We start from the raw sequence: 12,260 nt of genomic DNA, 5'->3' as shown, positions 1-12,260 counted from the left end.
AAAGTTTTCGATACAGAATTTTTGCGATTGGATGCTCATTTATTCTATTGAAAACCAGCATATTTAGTTTTAACACCTAAAAAAATCGGAAATTTTAAGATTGGATACTTATTTGTTCTATTGAAAACGTGCATATTTTTTTTATCACTTAAAAAAAATTTATACCAGTTTAGTCTTTAGAGAAAATTACTCTGCAGAATTTTAAGTAAAAAATACACTTGGATTAAGTAGATAAAGAAATCAACATATCTTTGTATAATCAAAATTTAATAAACTTTTACAATACAATATACAAATAGCTATACACAACTACAAGGACGGTATTATAATGATATGAATGTTTACTATTTACAAAAAGTACTCATTTGGTTAAATGCACAGACAGACAAAAATCATAATAACAAATATTCCATTATTCACTTATGTGCTTTCATATTTTCATTGTTTACCAGATTTACTTTTTGAATAAGAAAGATAAAGTTTATTACTTTTGCACAAAATCCATCTTTATGCTTTTTAAATGATGGTTGATTTTAAACACATTTTTAACTTGAATATGTTTTACTGATACGAATTACGTAAAAAAGTGACAAAAATTAATATAAATATTTAACTGCTCTTGAAAAAATAAATGTGTCAATATTATTTCAACAAAAATAAAAAAAAACATATTTCTTCACTGATCTCAAGGAATGTCGATAATGGAATTAATTCGTGATCACGTGATATACATCAAACACGGCATACCAATTTAATTCTGGAATTCAACATGTCAATGATTTTACAAAAAATCACAGAACGTGACGATACAACATGAATGGTATGTGGTATGTACAACCACATGCCTTGTAAGGTGGTAAAAAACACACACACACCTTGGTATCATTTAACGATGCATGTGGTTACTGTCTGTTTTCGAATATGGAAACTCTCCACAGTTTTGCGCATGCTCAAATTAATGCTGATGTTGAGAAAAAGAGGCGGGGTGACAAATGGAGGAGCAGATGCCTATTTTTTACTGAGCAATGTATATACTAAAATGCCTCAAAGTAAAACAAGTAATGCATTTCAAAATAAAGCAGAAATCAACATCAGGGAAAATGGTGAAAAAGAAAAACATGCCTATCAATGAACTGTGGATTAATGCAATTCTCATTCATTGCGTGTCATCCCTCCACGGAGTAGAATCATCCAAAAGTCGTAATCATGGGATTCTGAAACGAACAGTGAATGGTATGCGTGATGACGTTCATCACATGACAATGGTATCACTGAATTATCTACATGAAGTATAAACATCTGTGAGGACATATGTCTTTTTTTTTCAATTTTATATTAAAAAGCAGTTTAAATATATAAAAAAAATCGTAATAAATTTCATTTAGTACAAAAAAAAAAAAAAAAACACTTCTGAAATGTGTGTGTGTGTGTTTTGCAACTTATTTATATTTTCTTCTATGTACTCAAAAACATGTACAAAAAAATACATACGAAACTAACTATATAATAAACATACAAAAAGCAATGTTTCTTATTATATATGACATTACTTATCTTTATGTACATAATTAGGAACATTTGTTGTGTTGAGTTTGTCTCTTAAACGAAATCAAACAAATAAAAAAAATACAATAATAAATAGTAATAAATATTAAGTTCATCACTAAAAGATAGGATATCTTTGAAGGCAGATCTTCGTGATGAGTATGTACAAAAAATACAAAATTCCAGCATGTCGAATAATTTACAAAGCATTCTATCAGTTACATCTTAATTTGTGTGATAAAATGTTTTCCGAATGTACCTCAAGATGTTAGAATGAAGATGAACATTCCACTGCATAATTCTCTAACATTTAGATTTGGTCTGAATGCTTTTAATGTATTTCTTTTAATAAAATGTCTCTTTAATGGTAATGAAAAAAATATGGACCGGCCATAGAAGCATAAAAAAAATCTACATCAATTATCAATAATAAAAATACATAGAAATGCGAATGACTGTATAACTGTGATTGAAGTAATATGTGCTACTACGAGTCTTAGTTTAATAGATACAGATTTATGAAATTAAAAAGGTTTTATTTTTATTATTAAAAATAATTATAATTGTGTTTAGAACTGATTGTTGCTCGGTTCTATTAATTAATTTCAAATACTTCAGGATTGTGTTCTATACTATTTAAGTGATGGCAATGAAAGACAATGTAACTTTCCTGGCACTGATAGTTGAAGATGGCCATTGATCATAAAATAATCAATCAATACAATCAATGTAATCACCAAAATAATCAATCAATAAAATTTTCAGTACAATCAATCAATAAAATTTTCACTACAATCAATCAATAAAATCATCAATATAATCAATCAATAAAATCTTCACTACAATTAATCAACACAATCAATCAATAAAATCATCAATAGAAATATAACATGTTTCTATTGTGTTTAAAATTGATTGTTGCTCAGTTCTATTAATTAATTTCAAATACTTCAGGATTGTGTTTTGTACTGTTTAATTGATGGCAATAAAAGACAATGTAACTTTCCTCGCACTGACAGTTAAAGATGGCCATTGATCATAAAATAATCAATCAATACAATCAATGAAATCACCAATACAATTAATCAATAAAATCTTCACTACAATCAGGCAATAAAATCATCAGTATAATTAATCAATAAAATCTTCATTACAATCAATCAATATAATCATCAATACAATCAATCAATAAAATCATCAATAGAAATAAAACACCAATGTTGTATTATTCTTTCAGATCGAAATTCCAAAGCCATCTCTGACAGAAAGTGCATTTTTCCAGAGCAAAACTTAAAACTGATTCTCAAATATTGGAATGATATTTCAATAGTATTTAGTATCACTCTTACGAATGGTATATTTACAATATAAAGAAATTAACAGTGCTAATTCCATAAGACAATTATATTGTAAGAATATTTATAATAAATTGTTATTTTACATTTGTCAGAATAAAGAAATTAAATGCATGTGTGTTGGCACGCATGGAAGCCCAATATTTCATGACTTTAAAGAATAGTTTTTTTTTAACGATCTAGTATTACGCTGGCTGAAGTAAAACTGCTGCTACAGCAGTCTAAAAGCAAAATGCTATCTTTCTTTATTTACAGTTTAAATGAAAGAAAGTGGTCTGGTTTTAACCCTTATCATTCCTAAGTCCAGTCTGACTGCCATCTTTGTATCTTTTCCCCATTTTTGGTGAAAATAATTATGATGAAAATATCAAATTACCGATTAAAAATACCAATTATTATATAGTATCAAAAATTTTCAAAATAACTTTTAGGAATTATAACAAACTTGCAATTGTTTTTGCGCTAAAAGGAATCCTTATACTCACATATGTATAATAATAATGCATCTCATTACTTTTCGGAGTGATAAAGGTTAAAAGTGTAGGTTTTTCAGTGTTATTAGAAAAAAGCTAATAATCCTCTACCGTAAAAAGAAAGCCCAACATTTGGTGAAGTTAATTGCATGTACTTGAAGCTGTAGATGAAAGAACATTATTACTGCAATATAAATATCAATGAACACAATTTCCTTTATTTACAGTGTAAATGAGAGGAAGTACTAGAAGTGAAGCTGTAGATGAAAGTACATTTCTGTTGCAACAAAAGAATAACATTAACGAAACTTTCATTTACAGCGTAAATGAAAGGAAATAATCAGGAATTAAAATGTTCAAGAACATTCAACAGAACCAGAAAAACTAAATATATTTACAGTGTAAATGAAAGGAAGTATTCCTTTCATTTACACTGTTACTTTTAATATTCAGGAATTTCAATGATGTGAGGAAAACTAATAATCTGCTGGCCTACATGCAAGCCTAACGTTTAATGATAGTCATAGCATGGTATACTATACAGGCATATGGTACACTGTACTTGTACAGTGTACATAATATACCACGTATATTGAACTTTATAGTATATTGTACTAGAAGTGAAGCTGTAGACGAAAGTACATTTTTGTAGCAACCAAACAATAGCATTAACGAAACTTTCATTTACAGCGTAAATAAAAGACAATAATCAGGAATAGAAATGTTCAAGAACTTTCAATAAAACTAAATATATACTGACGTAAATGGAAGCCCGACCTTTAATGATGACGTTAAAAGATGTGCTGATTTGCTGACCCAGATTCTAATCTGCCTGATTATTATTGCAATAATATAAAATGCGATTCTTTTTATTTACATTGCAAAATGGCAAGGAAGACAATATAACAACCCCACAAATATCTTGACAATTCTAGCTACTAACTGGACGATATGAAAGGCAAATTTCGTGAGACATTTCGTTGAAAAACCGCCTGCTTGCATAAATGAAACAGGAATATCTTTTAACGGAGTTCAAAGTTAGCTTTCGCAGTCAGAATGGTACCAGCCATTCATTTCGCTTCAACCCACTTAGATTTGTCGTTTAAAATAAGGTACTTAAGGTCATCTTAAGGTCACGTATGCAATATCACTTTATTGTCAAGTCCCTTGGATCCAGGAGGGTGTTCGGGACACCCTTTCACGTATCCATTGGGTCCAACTGTCCCGAATTCTGGATCACAGAAAGTATAGTGTCTCCTCAGAAAGTACACGACAATGACGGTCACTATCCCAAAGCAAGACACTCCGATGGCCACCATCACAAAGTACACGGAGTTAGTGGATCTTTGAGGACTCTCTGGCTTTGGTGGGGCTTCTGAGGTATTTGTACCTGCTGAAAGAAGAGCTGAATTATTAAAAATGCAAATAAAAACACATTCAGAGACATAACACTAAGAATTGGTTTTGTTTTCTTTGTGAAAAAATTAGAATTATGTTACTAATAAATGATAAAGTAAAAAGTATTGAATCATTACTTTAAACAACAAAAGTATCATTCGTACTTCGCCAGGAGTAATAATACAGCATGCATTATAATCCATATTTGATCTACCATAAATCTTTAACATTTATCACTTTATTATAAATTAATTGAATTAAATATAGATAGATTTGAAGCAAATATCGTAAATGCTAGTAGAAAATTATTACAAATATTGTTACAATATGGGTGAAATTTCCTTCTAAGCCCTCCTCCCGATTTTAAAATACAAAATAAATAACTAAAACCAAAATAAATAAAGGAAATGTGTACTTTTTGATTGTAAAATTAGCGTATTTCTTAAATTAAATAAATAATGTGTTTTTAATTTAGTACATAACAATGCTGGCTTAGATGCATAATATATTTGTATGCTTATATGTAACGTATGTAATAATATTTTCAAATCTAATTTAAATCTTAATTAATTTCCAAATTTTATCTTAATTTAGCCCATATTTACTTTATCCTAAAATGTTCTCATATTCCCTAATCCAAATCCCTTTTTCTTTTAATTGTTTCTATACTCGCTCTAGAAAACCGATGACCTGAATTTCCAACACTCATAGAGTTCTCTTTCTTCAATTTCTGGCTTTTGAAATCGTGAGTGTGTGTGTGTAATTGAATAAATGTGTTTGAATGTGTGTATAATATAATTAATTTAAATTCCAATACATTTCCAATTTTTGTCTTAAAATAGTCCATGCTACTTTATTCTAAAATGTTCTCTTATTTTCTGATTCAAATCCCAATTTTTTATTTAATTATTACAACACGTGCTCTAAAAAAAATCCTTTTCCTTTATCGCTACAAGCGAAGGGATAAAATTCCATAATGCTTACAACATTCATTTAAAGATACCTATACTTCCCTTTCCTAAGTCAACACGTGTTAAAGAAATCCCTATCAAAATCTCATAGTAAAATCACAGAAAGGAAAAATTTCGGTCTCTTTTACTCTTGTGTCGCTATGCAGACTGGCGCATCTTTTATGATCGTTTTTTCTTGTACAAATTATGCCTCTGGAGATGAAATAAAATGAAGTTAAAATTTCAAAAGTTTCTTCTTTCCGGCCATGCCACTGCTAAAATATGTTTGCATGCGTATATATTTTATTAAATTTTTCCAACTGAAATTACTAACCACAATTCTTTGTTTTAGAAAATTAAAATATCATACCTTTTTTCGTTCCTTTTACGGGTTAGATTTTTACTTTCAAATTAAACGACATTACGTAAAAACATTTAGGTTAAAACGGTATTAACTTATAGCAATAACAAAAGTACAAACTTAAAAAGATTGTCAAGATATAGTCTCAAATATAACGAGTTCTATTAATTATATAACATTTAAGAATTGCACTTTCTATTTCTTTAGAATTAACCATCTTCGTGTGTGTTTTTTTATAACACTGAAAAATTGTAGAGATTTTAAGATTATTTAAAAGCGAAACTTTTTTATTGACACTAAACATTTTTATTGACAATATACCATATACTGAGAAATATGCTAACACTATGATAAAACTATAAAATAATTACCAAAATTATAGTTCTGAGTTGTACTAGTCGGTACAATGGGTGCAGCTTTAGCATTGCACATGTTCTTGTCACAGCACATGAGTGTGGGCCAGTTCCTGTGCTGGTCTACCGCTGGTCTTCTATTTTCGCATAGCAAATGTGTCCTTCCGGATATGCATCCTCTGACCAATGGGTCTGAACCATCCTGTCGGTCAAGGTACTGGCTAAAGCACAGACCCGTGGTGCTACAAGTTCGAGTACCTTCTTCACGGCATGCCAGAGTTGAACAAGCGCATGATATCATTCGACCTGAAATAGAAAAATGATGCCAAATTAAAAATTATAAAAAAATAAAATAAAATAACTGATCAATTTTAATTGGTTAAAATTGAAATAATAAAATAAAATAATAAAAAATAAATAAGAAATAAATTAATAAAAAATAAATAAGAAATAATAAAAAATAAATTAATAAAAAATAAAATAAAATAAGAATGTTAATAAAAAATAAAATGTTAAGAAAATAATAATATCTTTAAAATAAATAAAAAATGTTTAAAATAAATACAAATAAAAATGTTTTAGAATAGTCTTCTTTTTAATAAGGAATATGTTACGTAGTTAATTCCTGTTCATAAAAAAAACATACTAAAATAGATAAATGAAATAATTAATTCAGACTAGTAAAATTAATTGTCGTGGAAGTATATATTTCAAGTTGCCAGACCATAAATTTCTTAATTAATTAATTAAGAATGCAAAATTTGGATAATTTAAAAATCTGAAAGCAAAAGGAAAATAAATAAATAAATAAATAAAATATTTTTAAAAAAATTCAAAATTAAAGACGACATAACCGTAAGAGCTCTAAATTAAGCTAAAATTATCGAGAAAAAAAAATTTTTTTTTCCTCATTCGATTTTTAAAAATATTTCAATGGATATATTTATACTCTGAAATTTGTCTTACAAAGTGTAGTTACAGTTACTCTACAGTCAGAATTGAAAAATTCTTTATAAGTCTTTTAAGCATTAAATTTAACATTTTATAAAGTAAAGCAAAACAAATTACGCTTTATTTTCCTTTCTGATAATAAAATAATGACAGCATAGAATGAAATTTGATATTAATTTTTTCATACTAAACGATAAGAGAGCTGTTATTACGATGATGAAAATTATTCCATTCGAAACTATTTACAAGATAAAATCGAGTAATAAAACTTTTTTCTAAACAGCTTCTTATGGGGGGGGGGAAGGAAAAGAAAGAAAGGAAATTCTTTTAATCGATTAGTAAAACAGCGATAAAAGAAAAACAAAATAATGATATTGTAAGTAAAATTTATTTTGATCAAACGATTATCGAGTTGCTAGAAACATTATTTAGTCTAATTCAAAATATAAAATAGAATAATAAAATTTTTATGCATGTAAAAGGGAAGTTTTTTTTTAATCGTTCAAACAAAAAGAACAAAAACACATTAATGATAAGGCAAAATGAAGTGTAATATCCTACGTGTATCAAACTATTAAAAACATTATTTCTTTCCGAATTCGAGATATAGAATTAAATAAAAAAAATTTCGTGCGTGCAAAAGAAAAATCGTTTGCTGTTGGTCTGACCGTCAAAAGCGATGCGTGAGGTATACGAAGGACGCTATTTCGAGAATGGATTATTATTTTGTGTGCTTGCAAAAAAATAAGAAACGCGTGTTGGGATGGAAAATTCGGATGTTTTTCTGAAATGGCGCCTGTCTGACGGGGATCATTCAACCATAGATCGTTAGTACAGGAAAAACGTTCTCCATCCAGGTCCAGAAATAAAACGTGAGCTGAGAAATTGTCTTTTAACTGCCACGAAACCCGTTCCTAGAGACTTTTATTCCTGTTTCGAACAGGCATGAAAAGGGGTAAAAGAACAACACACATCATTAATCCAGATATTACGTAGAAAACAACAAAGCGCGACCTCGCCGTTGACGAGTGAAAATTGCAAACGACTTTTTTTTATTTTTTCCCTATCAGAATATAACGGTATTTAACATTGCACGTTTTACCAGGAAATAGAAATAAAATTGTGTTCTTGAACTAAGCTGTGCAAATGAATTTATTTGAAAAGATTTTTGCTCTTTTCATGAACTGTCAGATGTTCATAATCATCTGCCAACTTGATGGATAACTGGAAATTAAAAGCTTTTATAAAGCCAGATTTTTCTCTGTAAAATAATGAGTATAACATGAGTTGAAAATAATTTAATTGTGATTTCTCTGTTATATAATGCATCAGTGTTTTCCATTCATTTTTCATTACTGACATTCAATATACAGCTTCATTAAATTTATTCAACGCTATGTTTTATTCTGAATACTTATAGGACATTATTTCAAAGTGGAATCTTATATTAAATGAAATAGAATCTTTTTAAATAATAGCGATGAAATAGGATGATGCTTTGCTTTATTAATATACTAAACATGATGTAAAATATCATTATTATGATTTTGTCAAAACAGAAGGGAGAAGATAACAGAAAAGACTAAGCTGATGGAATATTAAATAGAAGTCAAGACGTTATCTCGAAATTCCGCTTAAATTACATCAAAAGTAAATATATTTTATTGAGCATTAATTTTCTATTCATTTCGCCATGATCAGGGTAAAATAATAATAACGTTTGTAATAGATTTCATATTTATATTTACTGAATTAATTTGAGATTTAATACTTTTTAAATTTAAGTTATTCATAGTTATTTATTAATTTTGTGAAATTTCCGAGGAAAAGACTTGAACGTTTACATGAATTTTATTTTTCTCTCCCGCCTTCCTACAATATTTTCTGAAAATCATTTAAACATTTTCCGAATATTTTCAAAAGACTTGCCATTTAAGCAAAAAAAAAAAAGTGTTCAAATGTGTTAACACTGCATATAACCATTGTCTCGAATATTTCAAAAAACTAACACACTTGTTAAGTTTCTTTTAATCCCTAGATATGAAAGCAATTTTCATTCTTTGAATTTCTCATTTTTAGTGTCTCTAATCTTACTTACAAGAAAAAATAAAGCTCTATTTAAGTTTGTTTAAAATCTTTTATAATATTAGAAAAACTATTCTTGCGCCATTAATATATGAAGGTAATTTTTAAAGAAATTAAAATTGTCTCTAATTAAGAATTTCGTTTATCTGCTTGTGATAATTCGTGATTATGTGAGTGGCAATTATTATTTCCAAATATTCTAAACGTTAAATTTCCTTTTAAAAACGTTTAGAGCATTCGAAAAATTTTCTGCTGATGCCAAAACGATTTTTTAAAATAAATTTTTTAATAGAAGATTCCATTTGCACTCTCTTTGATCTGTTTGGATGCGTCAGCAGTATCAGTATCATATATCTGCTAACTGATAATTTCATCTGAAACCATTTAAAGCATTCCTTAATTTTTTTAAATGTTAGAATATGAACTTTGGTATAACCAAATTTTAACTCGTTCACTGCCATTTATAAGCATTAATATATGAAATTGTTGCATAACTAAGCGCCTGTAAATTTATCTGGCAGTGAATGGGTTAAAACGTTTAGAACATTCGATGATCCGTTTCTTCCAAAACGTTTTACAAGAAACCGAATTCATTTAAAGAATATTTCAGCACAGGAAGTTCCACTTTCATTGTTCCTAGTACTCTTAGCAACTGATATACCTACTAACCTAGTGCTTTCATTAAATTATCGACTCGAATTTAACCTTGACTATTTCAGAGGTTAAAAGAAAGTGAAATTTGTTGTGAACGCGTGAATGCCTCCAGGAATGTTAGAATATGAATTTCGGTACAAGCAAATTTATAACCCTTTCGAACATTTCACGATCTGTTTCTTCCAAAAAGTTATATAAGAAATCGAATCCATTTAAAGAATATTTCAGCACAGGAAGTTCCACTTTCATTGTTCCTAGTACCCTTAGCAACTAATATACCTGCTAACCTAGTGCTTTCATTAAATTATCGACTCGAATTTAACCTTGACTGTTTCAGAGGTTAAAAGAAAGTGAAATTTGTTGTGAGCGCGTGAATACCCCCTTAATTGGTCTTAATTTGATTCTCGCTCAGGGCAGAACCTTCTTTAATGCTCAATTACGCGTTCTTCGTCATAATGGCGGTCTTTGTGCCTTTCCCCCGGCTTCTGTTTCATCGCGTTTAATTATTGAATGCATAATGCCTCGTCTCCGAGACCACAATTAGTCACTTTTTTTCTCACGGCATGGAGTCGAAAAATAAACTGAATGGCAAGAAAAATACAGCTTCTAAAATGTCGTTTGGAATATCTTCTGAAATATCAGTTGGACTGGAAGGGAGAAAAAGAGAGTGGTGTTGTGGATGATAGTGGATTGGTTGAATACCGATTTTGTTTTCAGTATTTGATATGTTTGTCCGGTTCTGGAATTACCCAGTTGTGGTTTTGGCCGGTTGAAAGAGCTGTTGCCAGGCAAGCGGATGTAAATATTTTTCAGAGTGGAGCTTTAAAAATTCAGGAAATTTTTTGTCTAGATGGCTTGTCAACAAATTCAATGACGAGGCATTCAGAACATTCATATTAAATTTAAAAATTCTACAGGAATGTAATTCAAGTCGAAAATCAGGAAGAAAACAAAAGTTTCTGCTTAAAAAGAATCCGAAGTACAACAAAAGAGTATCAAAAACTTCCATCAGAACATAAGCAAATAATTTCATAAGAATATATTATTATTTGCAAATAATGTGGGAATTCAATGGGGAGAAAAAAAAAAAAAAAGAAAAAGAAACGTTCTGATTCTGTGTTCGTTCAGAATTTTTTGCATTATTCTGTTTTTATTTTGTGAGATTATGTTCTTGGCGTGGATTTTTCCCTCTTGGAAGATTAATGCTAGAAGTAAAAGTTAGCCAGCACCAGAGGGAGTGATCACTCCAAAACTTTCGCGCATACACCCTAATGAACATGCCATGCCAGACGAAGCCTTACATGGCATTGACGTACAATAGTTCCGAAATATTAACTTTTGGTGTGAATTTAGCATTTTTACTGAATCTATCGTGTCATCCTTGGCGAGTTTTTTGGCGATTAATCTCTTATATGCGTTAATAGTACCCAAAAATCGAATTTGTGTTTTAGACACGTTTTTCTCAATCTATTGAAACAAAATATTGGCACAAAACTGCACTTGTAAAAAAAATTACGACAATTAGCCACTACTTTTAGGGCAATTATATAACAGACAATAAAATACAGGACAGAAAAATGGCGAAGCTGAAGCAATAACATATTGTAATTAAATTAAAAACTTTTCGAGGAGAAAGGTCAGAAAAAATACAGAATAATTATCTATCTATCTTTTAGCTTATATGAAAGCGCTTTTTTGAATTTAAAAAAAAATTAAAGTTACTCGAATTGAAAGAGAAAAAGCATACTAATGTAATAATGAAATATATAGTATATAATAAAAATATGAAACATAACAATAAATAAAAAATATAATAATAGAATATATTAATAATATATACTAAGATAATAATAAAAATATAAGTAATTAAATAGCTGCGATGAAGGAACATTGACTCTTTGTAAGGCTCTTAAATTATGTCTAGGATATATAATCCTAAATATGTTATTATTATATAATATATAATAATAACATATATTAATATAATTATAAAATATATTTAAAACTGTAATGAGGGAACATTTCCTCTTTACAAAGCCTTTAAAGTATGATTTTTAAAAAAGCAGAAAACACACACACATACATACAAAAAAAAGAAGAAAACGATAAAAACCCTGGATAATATTTCTTTTAAA

At 28.8% G+C, this 12,260-nt stretch overlaps 1 protein-coding gene across 1 annotated transcript in view; it reads right to left on the bottom strand.

Annotated features, from left to right (window-relative positions):
• Positions 1-316: 316 nt before the first annotated feature.
• The window catches only part of LOC129989369 (uncharacterized), a 46,951-nt gene continuing 35,007 nt past the window's right edge, over positions 317-12,260 (bottom strand). The window contains exons 2-3 of the mRNA XM_056097867.1: positions 6,454-6,741; positions 317-4,766 (exon numbers count right to left, since the gene is read on the bottom strand). Coding sequence (XP_055953842.1) covers positions 4,507-4,766; positions 6,454-6,741 — 548 coding nt within the window. The 3' untranslated portion in view covers positions 317-4,506. The remainder of the gene's footprint in view (positions 4,767-6,453; positions 6,742-12,260) is intronic.

The sequence above is a fragment of the Argiope bruennichi genome, chromosome 10 (genome assembly GCF_947563725.1).
Source record: "Argiope bruennichi chromosome 10, qqArgBrue1.1, whole genome shotgun sequence".
In the NCBI taxonomy this organism is placed as follows: domain Eukaryota; kingdom Metazoa; phylum Arthropoda; class Arachnida; order Araneae; family Araneidae; genus Argiope; species Argiope bruennichi.
Note: the sequence above shows the minus strand (reverse complement) of the source record. Positions and strands in the feature narration are given on the sequence as shown.